The following is a 21,083-nucleotide window of genomic DNA, read 5'->3' as shown; positions in this document are numbered from 1 at the left end:
CTTCTCCATCAATGGTAAAGTTTGCAATCTTTCTTCTTGTCATAAGCTCAGTCTTCTTCATATTGAGTTGAAGTCCCACCTTTTCACTGTTCTTTAACCTTATAAGGGCCTTCAGGTCTTCCAGATTTTATATGCTTTCCAAGTCTTCTTGAGGTAACATCCATGAATGATGGTAAAAACTCATTTACCACAGGTTTACATGTCATTCATTTTTTTATTTTTTAAATGCAAAACACAGCAAGACCCCAGTATTCCCACCCATGGACATAACTGACCTTTTTTATAATTTGGAGAATTATTATTATTTTTATTGTATCTGAAATAGATGAGATTGTTATAGAAATGTGGCTGTTGAGCTGTGCTGGTTAAACACACTCAGGGGATCCACTGTGCCATTGTGGCAGGCAGATACCATGCCTGCACAAAAATCATTTTAGAACATCCTCAGACCACAGCATCAGGCCAGTGCTTAAATCCCATATAAGAAGAGTTCACATGAGCTTCATTTATAAGATAATTTTGCTTAATCTTGTACTGATGTGATTAGAAAAATTTTGATAATTAAAATATCTGAAAACAGAAGAGCAGTTTGTTTATGAAGCTAAACACAGTAGCACACTTCACTGGCAAGTTCAAACAGCCTCAGCAACCTAGCCAGGGTTGCCAGATTAGACAGAATACCCCAGAATAGTATTCATGCCACAATAAGTGTTTATCAGTGATAAGTGACCAGTGATAAGATCAGTGTTTTCCTTTTACTTTGTAGTCATTTTAAGTAGTACCAATAATAATAATAATAATAATAATAATAATACTAATAATACAAATTTTAAAAGTTTCCATTTAATCGTTAAAGTTAAACCCCTAACTTGAACTTCCCTTACTCTTATACAGTATTTGAATATTCAAGATTATATTAGATGGAATATTCACAAATGAAAATTTTTTATAGATGCAGCCAAAATATCTTCAGAAATCACATATATGTGTATTTTTCACACATTAGCAGAAGCCAAATTGTTGGAAACCATGCTTTAATGTGTTTTAGCTCTGTTTTATTTACTTTAGTACACGTTGAAATCCTGAGGAAGTTCATATTAAAGTTTTCCGAAAGACTCTTTTTCCTGTTTTTCATGCGTCAAAGATCTGATTGTGACACATTTATTACCGCACTTATGGTAACATCAGTTATGTATGATGAAGGCCTCCCGAAGTGATGCCTTACTCAGTCATTATGAGGCATTGTTGCAAATACCAAATATCACCCCGGCGAGGCATCATTATGTTGCCCCTCTCTGGCAGGTGGGAGACAGATAGCTCCCCCTTTTTCGGGATGACACATGAAAGTGCAGTTTCTATCACGGAATGTGTCCTCGAGCCGCTCTCGTCTCTCTGGCTCTGAGATATTGCAGAGAGAAAACACGTTGAAATTCTCTCCATCTGCTGTCTCTCTGCAGAGCTCCGAGCCCACAGGGCTTCAATTAGCTGCACAACAGGAGGAAATAATCAGGGAGAAACTGAGCCTTCCACCACAGAGCTACAAATGTTTTATCACGTTATCTATTAAGATGTTATTGCGCGGCTTTCGCTGTCAGATGTTCAAAGAGCAGAGGTTCTTGAAATGTGGTTCTTTTGGACTGAATTTTTGTGTTCTGCTGAAATACTAATCACTAAAATGCTAATAAAATGCTAATATTAATCAATATAAAAACAGAAATTCGGAGTTCGCTCCGATGCCATTAATGTTTCTATTTGAGCGACTTTCCTTCATACCTCATTCATTCACTCTTCCCTCTTCATGTGTTAATATGCTAATGTATTGAAAGCACAGCCATTAGCACAACATTTGCATCTGTTTACCATTCGCCCCGGTCTAATGAAGACCGCTCCATGCTTCGAGCCCCCTCTGTACTGAGCTGATGGATGGGTTGAAGGCCTCCTCGCATAGGTGATGGAAATGACTGAATAAATAGCATTGTGGGATGCTCCTTTTCTCGGGGCCTTCTGCTGCTCTCCCACAGTCTTTACCCTCTCCACAGCCCGAGAGCACTCGCTAATGTGCCGTGTTGTTAGCTGTCCACCATCATTGCATCCACAGGCTAAATTATGGTGTTTTTTATTTTCTTTTTTTTTTTCAGCTCCAGCCTGAGCGCTGGCAGTAGAGCCGAGGGAGACTCTGGGTTTGGCTGTCAAACTGATAGGAAGCAAGCCTGTCAGGTTCACTTCCTTTTTATCCCTGACTGCTGTCAGGTTTCACCTGACACAAGGAGCGAGAGTGAGAGAGGTAGAGGGAGAGAGAGAGAGAGGGAGAGAGAGAGAGTAAAACGTATAGTCCTAACCTAGTTGACTCTGCCTAGAGAAATGCTGTGACTCTTCGTCAATCACAAGTTCGGAACTGACACAGCAGGAAATGGATTCCTAAACTTTGTGGAATATACAAACTTGGGAAAGCCATGACCGTGCAGAATGACAGAAATACGCTCCGGGCGGCAGTGTGGAGCTGGAGGTGCACCATCAGGGTTACATGTTCTGCATGCATCTACATTTTAAGTGCGTAACTATGCCTGACTGGGTATTTTTTTTATGAAACAAATAAACAAAACAAGAAACATACAAAAGCAAACCATCTTTACACACCTTTACAACCTCACAAACACATGACACATAAATAAACTAGGTCAGTTAACGTTAACTTGTTAATAACGCAGCAGTAACATATTAATAACATGTTAACGTGATAAATTGTTTGAAATTATTACCAATGTTTTATCATGTTATCTATTGAGATGTTACTGCATGGCTTTTGCAGTCAAACAGTCAAAGAACCCAGCAAGGTTCTTAAAATGTGGTTAATTTGGACAATTTGTTTGTGCTCTGCTAAAATGCTAACTGCTAATGTGCTAATAAAAGGTTAATGTTAATCAAAAAAAAAAGAACCTGGGGTCATCTTTGACTTCATTAACATTCCTATTCAAAATACTTTTCTTCATATTTCATTTTTTTCATGTAAAATTATTAACACCACTATTTTTTTTATGCTGGTTATGTGTTTTCCTAGTTTTCCCAATAATAATAGTGCAGGCTGAAGCCCTACTGCTCAAGCACTGTACTTTGCTATGATAGAATCCACAACCTATTTGGAAAATCTGGGAAACGCTGGAAGTTAAACTCATACAAAGGGCCCAGAGGACCAACAAGGATCTATGACCCTAAAAGACTTAAAATGTGGACACCGAGGACAAATAATAAGTGCAGGTTGTTAATAAACAAACCGTAAACACATCTTACAGGTGCATTTACATTTGCAGTTTATGTTGCTTTAGAAAAAAGAAATTACAAAGCCACAAACCATTTAGTAAATAAATTAACTAGGACTGTTAACATTAACTTGTTAATTACACAGTAGTAATACATTTATTAATGTTATTAACATTTTAACTAATTTTTTAACACCATTAACACATTTTCCCATTTTGACCCTCCAGCTCATCCTGAGTAGTGCACTCTGAAACCCAGCTGCAGCACACTATTTGTTTCAGTGAAAGAATCCATAGTCCTTTCATTCAAAAACAGCTTTTAAATGCTTTTTAAAGTGATACCTTCTGAACAATTTTAGCGATTTTTTGCAAATAAAACACACAAAATAATGTAATTAATCACAATTTTATGACAAATTAATGTGATTAATCATGATAGAATACTTCAGTCATTTGAGAGCCCTAAAATGAACGTTTGCCAAATATTTGGTGGAAATAATAAATTAATTATTAGAGCAGTCACAGTCACATCTTTAATAAAGTATTTTGGAGTCTTTAAAAGGATGCCCATTTTTTGGTTCAGTTAAGTCTGTTTTTATTCTTTGGCCTTGTACAGCAGCTAAATATTTGTTAGATTACTTCATTACTAATAGACTTGATAGTGACAGTACTGTTTCTGAAATAATGCCCACTGTATGTGGGGTGGGCTTCCAATGCCATAAGATAAGCGTCTCATAGACAGTAAATCGTACATGTCCTCTATAAGCTCCGTACAAGGTCAGCCAAAGTCACTTATTTGTGCTTAACTATTCCAATACTCACCATTTTATTGTCTTTTGAAGAGGATTTCTGGGCTCGGCTGTTATCCTTTAGAAGCAGGCCTGTTTGATTGCAGGTTTGAGATTGCTCCTTTTTGCTCCTTATGACAGAGGCCCCAGGGTGTAATAGCAGCCTTTGCTGACAGAGAGCTTGTCCTCTCCTCAAGGAGAGCCTGGTTGTGTTTATTGGTTCTGAGTGTTACTGCTGGTCAGGGGGGATAATGACCATCCATCTTCCTCAGCTCCTTCCTCAAAGGGTGGTGATGGAGAACCGGGGAGAAAGGAAAGTTAATGTGAGGGGAAGGGCAGGTCAAGTGGACGCCCTAGAAACCCACAAACCACTGAGGTGGGAATGTAGCCAAAGGGGAAAGTGAACACTCCTTGGTCTGGGAATCACAGTGAAGAAGGTGACCAACCAGTGAAGAGAATAGGAGAACATGTATATTTACCCTTATTCATATAGGAGGTGTTCTTGTTCCACAGCAGCCAACAAAACGTGGAACTCGTGGCAAACAGTGGAAGCCAAACTCATACCAAGTACCCAGAAAACTTACAAACAACCATAAACACATGTTAAGAGTGTGTTTGCCATTGCAGTATGATTCTTTTGGACTGCAGCAAAGAAGTTAATGATGCCTTGTTATATTTTAGTTCTGGTTCACTTAGCATTTACACTGATATTTAACATTAAATCAAAAGATGTAAACAAAGTCATATATGGACAAACTGGGCAGATTTTTTATGATGTACTTTTGGTAACAGTAACTGGGATAATATCCAAATAACTTGAGCTCAGAGGTTTATAAATGTCTTGTTTTATCTCTGTCCTGTGATATTCTAGAGCAATAAGCCACAAGAGGCCGTGCATTACTGTTGTTTCCCACGACACCAAGCATGTGAAATCACTGTGAAACACATGGCCTTGAGTGTCTGACTTTATAAAACGTTGAAGATTGGCACTTTAATATATAATATAATTGACGTCTGCAGTGATGTGTGTATGTGGCATAATTTATCATTTTTTGAACATGCCTCAGACACATTTTAAACACATGCCCTCAAATCTATAAATACTGGTTCAGAGCTTATAAGCAGAACATAATGGACACATGGACGCTTCCACATACCAAAGAAGGTGTGTAGAGAACGGACACTGATTTGTTCTGTGTTTGGTCCGTTCAAGCCATGGGTACACTACATGACTTTTAAAGTCTTAACAGATTATAAAAAGCTTGAGCGTCTCACACTTTCCGACTGATTTTTTTGGGTGACTTAAATACTGGGGATCACGCACTAAATGATTAGGGATCACGCAACTTTTAAGCTGTTGCTGAACTGAACGGAACTGACTGAACTCGCGAGAACTCACGTGAACTCTTGCTAACTCTCGCATTCTCCCGTTACTAGGAGACCCAAATAAACAAACGTAGATCTGCTCCCTGCTGCTGTTTTCTCTCCGACACAGTAAAGAAGCAGCAGACCCAAAAATTCATTCCAATCCATTTTGTGTTCCTATTTTGTTTAGATGTGGACAGGGGACTGACCTCCTCTGGGAGTTTTGGTCCACTTATAAGAGCCGTACGAGAGTCTGAATGGTGGCGTTCTATCTTTTTCTAGCAAATCACATCAACAGAGCAGAGTTTTAGTTGCACCAAACCTGCCAAATGTGAACTTGCCTTAAGTGGAGAGGATTGTTGTGCATTCTTCAGAGCCATGCCATGGAAGAACCACTTTTGGTTCCCTAAAGCAGTGGTTCTCAAACCAGTCCTCAGGGATCCCCCACACGGTCCAGATTTTTTCTCTGTCCATACATGTTGCAAGTTGGGTCGGAGCACAAATGTAGACCATATGGGGAGGACTAGGTCGAGAGGTGCTGCCCTGATGAACAAATCAGTTGATGGAACATTATTGTAAGTGAATTTTGATTACCAAAGATTTTCCATAGAGCTATACATCCAAACCAAGAACGTTTAAAAACCTTTGTTTTTAAGACTGGGCCACAGACCACAGTTAAAGGAGCTAAAAATAAGAGCTACAGCAACAACAACAACAAAACAAATCTAGCAGCCTTTCAGTAAAATCCTTCCTCCTGCTGTTTTCCACTGTGTCCTCTACAGTCTTTGCCTGTTGTTGTAGTCTATGGGTACAGCTCTACAGCCGCCTCATTCTCAAAGATCAATTGTTCGATCCTGATGTCCGCAAAACAGCTTCTTACTGATTGCTAATCATACACTCTTATTGACCCACTACATACACTTCTAAAAGCTCCTGAACTGCATGAATGTTCTGTTCTGGTAGGATGAAAATAACTCAACTTTTTACATCACCAGTTTTGAACCTCCTTTTGTCCTTAGCATTGAACCATTTTGGCTATCATACCAGATACAGTAAACTGATACACGTAAATGACTTTCATTCTGATTGGCTGCCTTGTATTGTGTCTCATTCAAAAAGCAGCCCTGGCTGCAACACTGCCTGTGACTTCATGAATGGGTGGGGCTAAACTGCTGAAGACTGAATAAGTGAAGTAACGCTTTATTTGAAGGCTACTTACAGTACACAGGGAATTCATAACACGTGCATAAGCACTAAATAAGGCATTTAAGAAATATTAAACTCTCATTTTCCACGATGCAGGACGTTTCCAACGCCAGTGAGTACCTCTTTATTCCCAGCGGTTATTGCATAGTCATCTATGAACCTGTTCTGCACTGCATGTTGATCGGTTATGGTATCGGTGGGAGGTGTAAACCATTTTCTTGCTGCCAGCTTCACAACAGGTTACTCAGAGAAAAAGCCTTTGTGTAGGCCTCCATGGCAGAACATAAGAGCCAAATGAAAAGCACTAGTGGAATTGCCAGCGTCCAGCTGAGCCGAATCCATGGCAGACCCACAGAGAAAGTGCAGAACACTGTCTGATCGTGGTCCTATCACTTGATCAGGTAATTTGGAGCCCGAGCAGGTGTTTTCATACCCATCAGGGGGATTTACGGTGAGGGCAGGGAGGGACTTTTGACCACTATAAAGGAAGTGGGAGTCAATAACATCCTGAGGTCATGATTGAAGTTTAGAGGGAAAGTATGAGAAGTGAAACTCTTTGGATTTGGTCCGGTTTAAGCCAGTTTTCTTCAGTTAATGACAACTTTATTGAAACTTTAAAAATGGTATCTTAATAAGAGAAGGAAAGAACTTTCTTAAATCTTAATGCATGTTAATGTAGAAAGATTTTATTCCAAGTTTTAGGGATGTGCATTCTAATTTTGATATCTGAGTATCTGTAAGAGGTAATGAATGTATATACAGTTGACCACAAAAAAAGGAAAAAACAGCTGAACTTTGGCCAAAAATAACAGGGCTGTAGGCTTATATTTTCAATGTGGTAGCACTGGGATTAGCAGGCTAAAAACCAAGAAGCACAAACATTTAGCAGCAAAAATCCTTTGAAAACATGTTTTAGTTTTTAAAAATCGGCCAAGGCAAATGGATAGGTTTTCTTTTTGGAGGAGAATCAGAGGCTGCCTCTTTTGATAACTTAAAAGCTATCCAGTGCAAAGTTGCTGATGCTGATGAGGAGTCGTCATCTTCACCTGCACAAGGTTATTTTTCCTTTAGTGGACGATGTGCCGACATGTTTGTCAGTGAAACTGTTTTTGGACTGCGCATCTGCGCTATCTCTGCCTTCTTAGTCACATCCTTAACAATGGCCCAATCCCATCTCTTTTTTTTACCCCTACCCCTTGTCACCTTGCCCCTTGGAACTGAGTTACAAGGGATAGTGGTTGAAATCTCCCCCTATGAAATGGAGAATCTTCAAATAAAAAAACATCACTTCATTAAGAGGCTACTAGTGCTGCTCTGTAGGCAACCCTGCCAGTCTGCAGTGATAGTAGAGGAGGGTAAAGTTCAGCAACCTCACTGCTGGTCTTTAGCTACATTAAGGACATCATATGCTTTCAAAGAGGGTTGATACGATAATTATTTATTATCGCCCACCCCTCGTTCTTTGGCGAAGTGAAGCTGAGGTCAGCTATTAGCCAGCTTCTCGTTTTAATTTTCCTGTTCTACCTTAAATGGAGCAGCAGTTACATTCTGGCATTTCAGGCATCAGTACTGATGGACAATTTAAGGTGGAACGGGAAATTTAGCTAGCTAGCTACCGAGACATTAGCATACTATTAGCGAATGTTTATGCTTGTTATGAAGAACCATAATACATTGAAATGACATTAAGATAATTCAGTGGTTATTGTAATTTTAAATTCTCACATTTGTGGGTTTCTTTGGTCACTTGCACAGCCATTTTGCCGGTTTTTCTTTTTTTTCATAACACTCTGTTTGGAGTGCGCTTCTAAAAACCTCTGTTTGGAGGGCCATGTAGCCCGAACACTTTGCCTCTACCTCTCCATCTCAACAAAAATCTGGACACCCTACCCCTAGGCCCGAACACGCAAAACGGAGGGCTAAGGCTAAGTGGTGGGTGCGAGGGATGAAAAGGGATTGAGCCAATGTGTCCTTTATAGCAAGCTAACGTTCAAGCACTCATGTTCCATAGTTGCAAAGTGTAATATACACAGATACAAGCAAAACAGACTGTTAAATCATAAGATCTGTATTCACTGAATCGTTACCCTGTATATTTTCTCTGTCTTGCTGTGATGAAACGTAAAGAGTGTTTTCAGTATTAAAATACTACCACCATGAATTGTTTAACCCCTTAAAATCCCAGGTTTATTACAAGCTAAGGCTTATTATTCAGTACATGGCTGAGCTGTTCTGAGGTTATAGAAGTGTGTAATAAAAGTTTGGGCCCGATGGCAGGCCCTGACCTTTTAAGGAGTTAACCAAGTCTGTGATTACTCCTGCACATCCCTGGCAATTTTGGTTGATTTCTCTTGCTCTATTCATTATTAAATGAACACACAATGTTCTGACACTTTGATGTTTTTCACTCATAGAATTAACTAGAAAAACAACACAAAAAACATGACCAAGATATTTGGCCAATGGCACAACCTCATTGATTTGCAGGTTGCATGGCCTTTTGAATATGAGCATTAGCAAAAATAAGGGCTGCTCGCTGATTTCTGAGGTCTAAATGGTCTTTTGTTCCTCAATCACTGACCTGTACTGGATGAAAAGACTTCAAAGACTTCGTTCCTTGACACCGAGTCAGGAGGTTCTGATCTGAAGAACGCTGAAACAAGAAACGGAGATGGCTTTGAAGCCCTTCTGTTAGCTCAGTGCCTTGATTCGTGATTCTATCTATGCTTACGCCAAGAAATTGAAGTGAGCCAAAAAAAGAAGCACAAGAAGAAACATTATTAGGTACAGCCACTTTCCATAGTGAAGCGGTGAAAGCAGCTTCTGCAACTTCTACATCATTATTTATCTCGGCTAAGTGGTTGTCATGGGCTACCATGCAGATATTAGTTCTGTACTGCTGAGGCAAAAATGGCTATGTCTAACTTGTAACCTAGTCTTTTCTCTTAATAGTATGATTATTGAATTTATGTTATGTGAAGATGATCTAACAAAGCTGAACTTCAGTTGCCTTTCATTGTTACTCTAATGAAATGAATCAGTTATAACCCCTTTTAAAATTTACCCCCAATTTAAAATATGAACCAGTTACGAATTCTGTCCGGTTCTGTTCCATTTACTCACATCACATCAGAAAAGAAAGGCATCATTGTGCTTCTTTTATGTAGCAATACACTCTTAAAAAAGGAACCAAAAAGAGTTCTTTGGAGCAAAGCTGTAGGAGAACCACTTCTGGTTCCATAAGGAACTTTTCAACAGATGATTCTTTAAAGAACTATTTTGGCAAATGGGATGTTTTCAAAATGTAAAGACCCTCCACATAATGTAAATGTTCTATGCTAGCAATTTTCCTAGAACTGTTAAGTTGAAGCCAAGAACCATATAAGAGTGTTTATGCACTTCAAGATGGTCCTTCAAGGGTTCTTCAGTAAAGGCAACGGTTCAGTTTAGAACCATGAGCTCTATATAGAACTGTTTCATGCTTAAATAGTTCTTTGCATGGTGAAATGGTTCTTCAGATTGGTGGAGAATTTAAAAATGGAGGTTTTTAAAATGCTTCTATATAGCAACAAAAAGGGTTCTGTTATTGCTATGATGTCAAGCTTATAGCAATAGAACAACCCTTTTTGGTGCTATATAGAACCATTTTCAAAAAGGTTCTATAAAGAACCATATACAACACATTTTCCTTCAATCTGAAGAACGATTTTACCATGCAAAGAACCATTTAAGCATGAAATGGTTCTATACAGAACCCATGGTTCTAAAAGAAATAATTGCCTCCCTAAAAAAACCTGCCATGTGTGAAAACTGCCATGGGTGGTATGTTTAATCATATTTTTCTCATCATCACAATATGAGTTTCTACGATCATATCATTAAGAGCTATAATGACAGAACAGTGTAAAATGTGTGAAGCAGTAGCAGCTACCGTCACAACAAACATGCATCACCATAAGGAGATGTTTAAGGAATTAAATATATATTTATTTGTCCTGAATGTATATATCCATCCAAAAGTTTGAGCTCTCCCAAATCACGATTCGTTGATTTTCACTTCTGCACATTTTAATGCACAGTTACTGTTTATTTGCCGAATATAACATATTGGGAAAAAATAAAGCAAAATGTAGCCTGTGCAAACATTATGGCACATTCACAGTAAAAATGATAACGGTTTGTTCCCTGTAGAGGATTTGTGTTTAATTTGCCCATACGTGTTCAAACGTTCGCATATGACTGTATATATAAAGCTGATTGTTTTTCTAACAGCCTTGCAGTGCACAAAAATGTGCTTACAGTTCTAATGAAAATGGCTATTTGTGTTTCCTTACTTCTGTTTTGCCCTTTGCACAGTAAAACAAGTCTCTGAATGTAACACCTATGAAATGGGACATAATGTACTGTTAAGAAAGGAGACACTAAAAACCAACAACAAAACTGATTTCTTTGAAATTTGATCTATGTGTAACTGAAATTGTGAGTCACTGAAGATCGATGTTCTGGTTTCTTGTGTTAAACTGTTTTCTTTCTTGTTCAGCCACAGAGACCTGAAACCAGAGAACCTGCTGCTGGATGAGAAGAACAACATTAGGATAGCAGACTTTGGAATGGCTTCTCTGCAGGTTGGAGATAGTCTCTTGGAAACTAGCTGTGGGTGAGTCATACTCTGATAGCGGTTGCCGTGCAGCTCCGTCTCCATGACGAAACAATCCGTACATTTGTTACCTGATGTCGGTACATCCCTGAGATTGTATGTAGAGATAGTAAAAGGGCAGTCAGAGCTTTAGAGCCTGTCGCCATAGTGATTTAACAGGTGTGAATGTCTGCTGTGGCCTTGTAAACTTTCTCCACCACTTTCCAGCACAGTTCACAAACACTTAGACTATTATAAACTGAGTGACGAGTCTAGGGACTCAAAATAGTCAGTGTCCACTATAGGATCTGACCGATATGTCGTTTGGATGATAACGCTGGCCTATATTGAGGTTCTGCAGATTTTTCAGCATTGGCAGAAACGCCCGCTAATGAAGCCAAAAATGTCTAAATTTTGTATTTTAAAAAAATGTGATACTGCATTGAAAAACAACCAAACATACTGTCTTGTGCTAATAGAAGTCTTATTTGAGAGTCAGGGTTAATGTAATTTACCAGTTTTAAGATTGTTATGAAGTTGTTTTTGACTCATCTTATATTTATCACTGCTGTTGGAACCAAACCTCATATCTTCAAAAAGGTAACTTTGCAGGAGAAGGAAAATACTTTCTTAACTTTTAATGGAAGATAATGGAAATTATTTATTCCAAGTCATTTTGGAGCATTTCTGTTGGCCCATTCATCATGGAATTTTAACACATTGTAAAGAGGAGCTGGCAATTTGAAATTATGTCAAAAAATTGATGACAGAAATGGAGATATGAGGTTTTGTTCCACGAACAGCGTCACATTAAAGTCAGCCTGAAATCAAAATGTGCCTTTTTTGTCTTGTTAGCTCATGCCGCTGGTCATATTTAGCGCAATTCATCAAGTCAACAACTTTTGTCTTCTGATACACCACCATGCGCCACTGGGTGGGAGAAATAATACTAACCACTGAGATCATGTGTCACCGCCTACCCCCACCACCTCCACTTAATGCTTAGTTAGCTCAGAGTCCCTCCCTGATACTGTGTTTCACTCAGAAAACTACTGTGGTCTGTTTAATTTGATGATATTGACTGATTTTATTGGCTAACGAAATGTTTAGCTTCTTAAAATCACTGGGTGACATACACAGCATTCAAAAGTCTGCAGTCACTTGCCAGATTAATTATTGCTGCTGTTTTATTCAGTAATAACCTATACAGTCTAGACTGCAGTACTGTAAGTTAGACAGCAGAGGGAAATTTTTAAGATATTTTGTTTAATATTTACTAATATACTAATTAGTTGGAATTAGTTGAAAGTTGAAGGATACTACCATCATAAAAGAATAATTTATGCATGTACCTGCAACAGATGCTTTTATTTTATCAAAAACATTCCAGATTGATTCCAAATATTTGAAGTGTGATTCCATGTGTTTGAGCTCTAGTGTGTAATTGATTTCATATTGGCCTTAGGATCGATCAGTCTCTAAATGCTAAATATTTACACACTGTTATAGTATTTGTATACAGTTTGAATTAAGATTCAGATCACTAGTTTAGACATCTAAGTCCTGGTGTGAATAGCATGTGACATGATATAAGGGTTACTGGGCTAAAAGGTTTTGTCTACATAGATGCTATAGATAGCTTAGGGAAGGTCCTCGCCAGCAAACCAGTGAGATCCCACTACCTGATACTCCTAGTCAGTGGACCACTTGGCAGATTACCAGCTGTTAAGCTGTTCTTATCTGCATGCATCAGGGAAAATAGCCAGTCCCGAGGCTCAATGTGACAGCAGAGATAAGTGAAGGACTGGGTCATGGCTAATAGACAGACAACAAATACCCACAAGGGCTTTCCCTGAGGGGGCCAGTGGAACCTGGACTGTTTAGTTATAGTCTTTGTATTGCCTATTTTTTGTATGGTTATCTGGACAGACCTCACAGGTCCATTTTACAGATGATCAGCATTGTGTTAAAGGCAAAATCAAAGTTTCTGCTAATCAGAGCATAGGAAAGCGGAGGTGTGTGGTTACTGTGTGCACGATTCAATCAGCTCTCGGTGACCAAATCTTAACCTTAGTTTCATATCTGTCCTATATTAAAGCTTTGCCTCATATTAGCATTTGCCAGTGGTAGTGATGCATTTCGATGGCACCGGCACGCTGTGATTATTGATTGTCCCCTCATGGCCGGCTGGCCCATCTCTAAGCGCAGATATGACAGTTTTTAATTAAACACATTCATCTTTAGCCTCCTCGCGCGCTGTCTGCTTGACACAAATGTATTCTGTTTACCACGGCTAATGGACTTGGATTGAATAAAAAAAAAAAAACGGCAGACCTTTCACACATGTACGCAGCACGGGGGGCTCGAATGTGCACCATACATTCCTCTCGTTTGTATCTGCGGCTTGGTGAATTGACCCAGTTTTGAAATTGGCAAATTGCTTTTCAAGCTAGTGGCTGTGCTAGATAGTTCAGCGTAAGGCAACTGCAATGTAGCCAAACAGCAGATTTTATAGATTGTAGAAGAAAGTGTTTATAACCTGGTTACCAGAAGAACAGTCCACAGCTAGCATGCTAGCATGGTACTGCCGCTAGTCAAACAGTGATAGCATTGCATTTGTCCCTCAAGTGCTTTTAGGGGAGCTGGTGATTTAGTGAGCTAATAAACTCAGTAACAACATCAAAGAAAGCTTTCTTGGCAGCCTCTCATCTCTCAGAGGTGCAAGTGCGGTTCTGCAGACAACACATTAGCGAGCTAGCTACTTTTAGCTCAAGGCCGACCGGCGCAGAGCGGAGAGACCGTGCTAATGTGACAAAGGCAGAAGAAGATAAAAGTGAAAAGTTGATTCCGTTTTTTTTCTTTTCCCTCTTAAGCTGTCCTCCCTCAAGTCAGACCAACAGCAGAACCGGCAAAGGAATCTCAGGAACTATTTCCTTCAGCCAGCTAGCAAGCCCCGGTCTAAATGAGTCATTTCTTTCCATCACGCTCATTTCAGAGCGGCTTAAGCACCCCCTGCGGCTTCCCTGATTTACCACGTTAATCCTCCCTCATGTCCACGCGCACACACACATTTACAACACCGTCACCGCCCGAGCAGAGGGAAATCGCAAGTGTGTGTAATTCCTGTTTCGGGAGTATACAGTAGAATGTGGTTGTGAAAGTGGTTTGGGTTTTCCGACTTGGAGTACAGAATCTATTCACAGTGCCTTGATGTGCTGCAGTGAAAGAGAAGTTTATTTTTGGAATGAAGCTTACTTGGGTTACTGTAAAAAATAAAAATGTCATTTAGTGCAAAATTTCTATGTATTTGTCGGGTTTAACATATTGGGGGAAAATAAAAAATATATATATATATATATAATTTTTACACAGGCCACAGGAAATTACTTTCACTTTGTTTATACATCCATAAATATTGCATATTGCACTGCCACTTGTTTTTACACCCATGCAAATACAACTATTAACATATCATTTACAGTGTATAGTCACTCAGTTCATCCACTGTACATGACATGCACCACTGCATTGTCATCTGCATAATATTTCTACGATTTTACTTCCTCTTCTATCTATCTATCTATCTATCTATCTATCTATCTGTCTGTCTGTCTGTCTGACTGTCTGTCTGTCTGTCTATCTATCTATCTATCTATCTACCTACCTATCTATCTGTCTAAATAACTGTGTATTTATTTTCACCTAGAGTATACACGTGACCATTTCCCAACCTCACTTTATCTCTTAAACATATATATGCAATATATGCAAATTATCACTCTTCTGGTTGGCTGCGCTGTATTGTGGCTCATTCAAAATGCAGTCTGGGCTCAAGCGCTCCCTATAACTTTATGTCCATATATAAAAGGACAGAGCTAAACAGCTATAGACTGAGCATATTGTGAGTGTCCAAAGAAAAACAAGTATCTCCAAAGATAGGCAGAGAGAAGGCAAAAACAATCTGTATTTTTAATGCTTGTTAATGTAAATACATTTTATTCCAAGTAATTTTGAAGCATTTTTATAGGTCTGTTCATCATGAAATACTTGTTTTTTTGGACAGTGATGATATTTCAAATTACTAATATATATGTGTGTGTGTGTGTGTGTGTGTATGCGTGCGTGTGTGTGTTTTGAAACTTAATGTTCACATCACACATCAAATGTGTAAAAATTCAGTTTTCAGTGTTATGGGCTCTTAAAGTTAAATAACAAGACATTTCCAGACTTAATGTATGCACTTTCAAGCACCTTGTGTAATATTTCTGTCTGAACTGCTGTTTATTGATGTTCTTTAGGTCTGCATTTAGAAAGGTTCCACCCACACACAGTGCAGGCAACCTGCATTCTGCTGAAATGATTTCCCTGTTCTGTATGCATGCAGCCTTGTGCATATGTTGCCAACAGACATTTCTAATGCGTGCAGTATTGATTAGTTGATAAAGTTTTGATGAAAAGCAGTCTCTGCTTGTATGATGCGAGATGGCCACAGAATACATTACCTAACATTCGACATTCATAGCTGTGTAGTAATGATAATATGATAGCATGTAATGTTTTCCCTTCAAGTAAGACACCATTGCTGCAATTTCTGAGGTGGTTTTGTGAAAAATGTTGATTTAATTAGTATGCTTTTTGACATGGCACTGCTTGCTTACTGCAAATTGACTGCATTTGCATATATTTCCATAATGCAATATGGCATGTGCAATCAGGGGACACCTATTTACAGCGGACACGTTCTGCATTGCTCCTGCGAGGCTAACACGTAGCTTCATTTGACAGTGCTGTCAAGCAACTGAACCGTCCATAGCATAACGCATAAATACATTAAACAATCCAGACAGTTATCAGACTACAGTTTTACAGACCTCTAGCAGGAAGTCATTAAAATCTAATGTTACATTATTGGATCATTCAGCAGTGTCAGAGGAAGAGCACTGGGTATAGCGCTCCTCACTGGCAGAGGAGCCAATCAGCTGTTGGGAAGAATAGATCAATGATAGTAAGGGAATTCTGGGTTTCTAGTGTAAAATTAATATTATAAATGAATTTAGAATGTAAATTTACTGCATCATTGATTTTCCAATGAATGTTGCTAAAGTGTTAAAGGGGAAATCCACAGATTTTTCAAAATTCTTGCATAACAAAACAGCTCAGATGTAAACAGAATTGTTCAGAGAGATATGATGTGAAATGCTCTGTTCTTGAAAAACATACAGAGTCAGAATTTGTGACAGTGGTGGTGATAGGAACCAGACATCTGAAGCATTTAATGTGTCAAAAAGCTCCCTTGTAAAAAAAATAGTACATGAAATGGTTGACAATATACTATCTCATGTCTGAAACATTGTTTTACAGTTCTTTTGAGAGAAGGTTTAGCCTGAAATGTATATTTAACAACCATCTATGCAGAGTGTTTTAAAGCAAAATGACATATTTGTACAGATTTAACACTATTTTAGAAATTAACAACATCACATATAAACTCAAGACATATGGGTTCTCTGGTCATTTTGCAAAGTAAATAAATTGTCTACATTTGTGTTGTAGGAATCCTGACCCCTGGTTCTTATCACATCAAACCACTCTGAACTTTGTTTACATCTCTAAGGCTGAGGTCTTCAGAAATTTTGAAAAATCACTGGATTTCCCCTTTAAGTAAAGTAAAAGGAACTAAAAGAATCCAGTATGGAATGTTACAGTGAGGAAGCAAGAACTCTTGGACACTGAAAAAAGTACTGCTTTGAACTGAGTTGATTAATGATTCATAATTAAAAGAAATTATCACAAATTCATCTTTTATTCTACTTTCTTTTGGTGATAACTCTGGTGATGAAATATCTTAAATACTTGTGGAACTTTTTGATTCAAGTAAGGACAAAACTCACCTTTCTTAAAGGGAAATTGCATTCTGCATAAAAAATAGTTTTTTATGTAATTTACAGACTCGGGTTTCTTTGAAGGGGTGGTGAAAGAAACTAGGGGTCACAATGTCTGCAACACAATGTAACCATTTTATTTACTTACTATCTAAAATGACCAGTGATATGTCTCTTCTGAGTTTATATTTAACGTTAATGCGCAAAAATAGTGATCTAGTGATAAAACGGGGACTACCTTACAACACTGGGCACGCTCTCTTGTAAGGAAGAGAGTGGCCACATAATGAACAACATGATGTTTACCCCCCACCTGAGACCACAACAGTTATCCAAGTGCTGGACTGTAACAGCAAATCTTATAAGTTCAACAAAATACGGCACTGTTTTTCAACGCGCAATGACCAGAGTGCATTTTTATGGTCATAGAACTAGATGTTAAGTTATATCGGCAATATAAAAATATTAATATATGAATATATTGCTTTAGTTAGTTTTAAATAAACTTTAACTGATAATGAGGCAAAAAGTATCTATGCCTTTTAATCTACTCTTCTCCTTTAATAACATGATTTCTCAGTGCTGTCACGTTGATTGTAATATCTAAATATCATGACTTAATAAGGCTGAAAATGTAATGAAACTTCATTTTGAACAAGAAAACACAGGAATAGTAATACACTTCAGTCGTTTTATTGTTTCTCTGGAACAAATCAATAATAAGCGTTTCCATAGTGATCTAACATTTGAAGTGTGAATGTGTATGCAGACTCACTCTGAAACAATAACAGTGCATCCAACAATGCAGGCAGCATGGAGCTTCTTATGTACAGTGATAGAAATTACAGTAGAACACAGAAAGCTGCAGTTTCACATGCTGATCTGTTTTATTGCCCAACATGGACATGAACTTGTCCGTACTGCTCTGTAGGCAGATTTTAAAGTGTTAAAGGGGACTTAGCTCTGAATGCATTGCTGATCATATGTTAGCTAAGATAGAGTTAAACTGGAATAGTCACTCTCTCTCTCTCTCTCTCTCTCTTGCTCTCGCTCTTGTTTATTTCAGTTCTCCGCACTATGCCTGCCCAGAGGTGATTAGGGTAAGTGTACTCTCACAGCCATCTCTTCTAATGGTGCTCTTAGTCTAGCCTGCCCTCTAACCATCTCTCTCTCTCTCTCTCTCTCTCTCTCTCTCACTCTCTCTGTCAGGGGGAGAAGTATGATGGCAGGAAAGCAGATGTTTGGAGCTGTGGGGTCATTCTCTTTGCACTTTTAGTGGTAAGTGAGGCTTTAACAAAGCTGAGATGTTCTTCTGTATCACACTTTGTCATTCTGCCATTCTGTCAGAGATACAGCCTGCTCATTCCTCATGAAACAGTTCGATTTTTGCCATACACTCACATGCAGTTGTTTTAATTACGTATTTATTACACTGCAATTACATTTAATTACATGGCAACTATCTTGTGAGAGTATAGTGAATATATATTTTTTTGTGACTGACTGAAGATCAGTGTTTCAGTGTGTCGGCTATGTTTTGAATAAGAGTAGGTTAAAACAGGACTGATCTTGTATCAGCAGACTACTGTGCACTCTCAGTGAGTGATTATATGGATGTATAGGTACTCAAATTACTTATGTGTGTGCATGTATGGTGGAAAAGATTTATGAACTGGTAGCTTAATTACCTGTGTGTAATTTATATGAAAAGGCCAATCAACATTTTTCAGGGGGTGTAAATGGGAGCGCTGAATAAGCACCTACTCTAGCGCCACACCTGCATACAGTCATATCAAGTTACGTGCTTTTATTATTATGTATGTTAACCATGCCTTCCAAGGGTTAATTAGAAATTAGAAAAAAATATACTAAGATTTCAGCATGCAATAAAAATCATCATAAGAATTGATTAAATAAATGATCCGTTTGAGTGAATGTTTCTATTTCCTTCTATTGCTGTGGGAGTTGAATAGAGAGTAAGAAATAAGGCACTGAACTGAGACTAGGTCCACTCAGTCGAGTCAAAGAGAAAGATATTCTGCTATTATGGGTTTTAGCAGTCTTTCCAAAGTGCCACTGCGATATCTCCTGACCCTCTGAATCATCTTTATAATAGAAATGAATGGAGAATCCTTTGCTCTCCCCACTAAGCACTTTATGCGACTACCTACTTACTACTGAATCTTTCCTTTATACAGTTGCAGGTTCATAGAGAGAATTACTGTAATTCTCCCTTATTCTAACTTACATTAACTGTCATTGCTCACTTGCTCTGCTTGTTTTGCTTTCACTGAGGCGGTTAGATCTTTCCAAACTGATAGTACGCACATGTAATTACATGGTTATGCATTTAATAACATAGTTATTACATGAATTACATTTGAATTCAGGGCTGTTTGCATTTCTGATGCATCATAATAATGTTGTATAAGTTATCTTCTGTACAAAATATCATCTATGTACAAACACAAATGTGGTGTGACTTAAAAGTTAAGAATCTCTACCTTTGACAGGATTTTTCAATGAGCTATAAGAGAAATAATATTAAACTATAACATTTCTTTGGGTGCTATTTTGCCTTACATCATCCTGCATGTTTCAACCATGAACACGTTTTAGGCTCAAACCTTAGTGCAAAACTAAGTCCTAAAACCATGTCCCAGGCATCAGGCCACATAACCTTTTTATGTACTAACTTCCTGTGAAGTTGCTCTTGGTTCTCACCATGATAACTGGCTTAAATGACAGGAATTGAGTGTAATTGAATTTTTTATTCCAGCTTTTCATCCTCAGATCAGCTCCCTGCTCTCCTGATCTCAGAGGCTTTAGCCTAACCCTGTGGTTTGGGTCCTGCGTGATCACTATCTGGCTCACAGCCCACGCTGCACCCAAAGCAGCTGCTCCACCTTGATTACAAACCTGATTGATTCCTCCCTCCGCTGCTGTATTTGTATTTTCCATTATTCCTGTATGCACTTCACAAAACAATCAGTCCTCCTCTGAAACAAAAGCGGCCTCTCTGGGATCTCTCCTGCTCTACTCCAAAGGCTCCGCATCCGAGCTGGAATTGCTTTCCTGCTGTTTTTTTTTCTTTTTTCAGTCATCTGTTTTCTTTTTTCTACTGACGGCGGCTGCCAGCTTTAGTCTGATTACATCATCTGTTACCCAGGCTGCCCATCCGTCACGTCTGTATGTCATCTGAATCATTTATCAAAAGTCTCTGCTGGGGAGCCAAACTGTCTTAAAAACAGTATACAGTGAACACCCTTTTCTTTATATACTGTGCTAGTCAAAGGTTTGGACACACCTACTCATTCCTGGTTTTCCTTATTTTAACTATCGCCACATTTCAGAATAATAATGAAGACATCAGAATAATGACGATACAATATGATACTGATGTGACAACATGCTGAGACGTTGTTGGCTGCTGAAAACTAGTTGTTGCTACTGTCATTAGCTTGTACAATTATTTAACATGTTGATAGGTTTAGGTAGTTTATTATAAGTGCTCCTCTGTTCTGTGTGTCAGGGTGCTCTGCCGTTCGACGACGACAACCTGAGGAACCTTCTGGAGAAGGTGAAGTTGGGAGTGTTCCACATGCCTCACTTCATCCCTCCAGACTGCCAGAACCTGCTGAGGGGCATGATCGAAGTGGACGCAGCCAAAAGACTCACGGTCAGTAGGCCTACCGCACAGTGGCAGTCCATTTGTGCAGCATTACGCTTTTCACCGACTTAAAAAAAACATATTTCTTGCTTTAATTGCTTTATTTACATCTTACAGTTCTATTAGACAAAAAATCACACTATACTAGCCTGGTTATTGATACTGATACCAATTTTAAGAGGCTAAAAAATTCTGTTAACTGTTAGTTTTTGCTCATATAGGATTTAGTTAAACAGTGTTTTATTGACATGTTTAGCAGTTCTCAGCTCATGTGTTAAA

General features: G+C 38.6%; 1 protein-coding gene across 1 annotated transcript in view; it reads left to right on the top strand.

The window, feature by feature from the left end:
- brsk2b (BR serine/threonine kinase 2b) overlaps nucleotides 1–21,083 on the top strand; it is a 216,835-nt gene that overhangs the window by 151,020 nt on the left and 44,732 nt on the right. Inside the window, exons 5-8 of the mRNA XM_036584321.1 lie at nucleotides 11,157–11,273; nucleotides 18,201–18,234; nucleotides 18,344–18,412; nucleotides 20,667–20,813. Of these exons, the coding sequence (XP_036440214.1) occupies nucleotides 11,157–11,273; nucleotides 18,201–18,234; nucleotides 18,344–18,412; nucleotides 20,667–20,813 (367 nt within the window). The remainder of the gene's footprint in view (nucleotides 1–11,156; nucleotides 11,274–18,200; nucleotides 18,235–18,343; nucleotides 18,413–20,666; nucleotides 20,814–21,083) is intronic.

The sequence above is a fragment of the Colossoma macropomum genome, unplaced genomic scaffold (genome assembly GCF_904425465.1).
Source record: "Colossoma macropomum unplaced genomic scaffold, Colossoma_macropomum, whole genome shotgun sequence".
NCBI lineage: Eukaryota > Metazoa > Chordata > Actinopteri > Characiformes > Serrasalmidae > Colossoma > Colossoma macropomum.
This window is presented reverse-complemented; position numbering and strand designations above follow the sequence as displayed.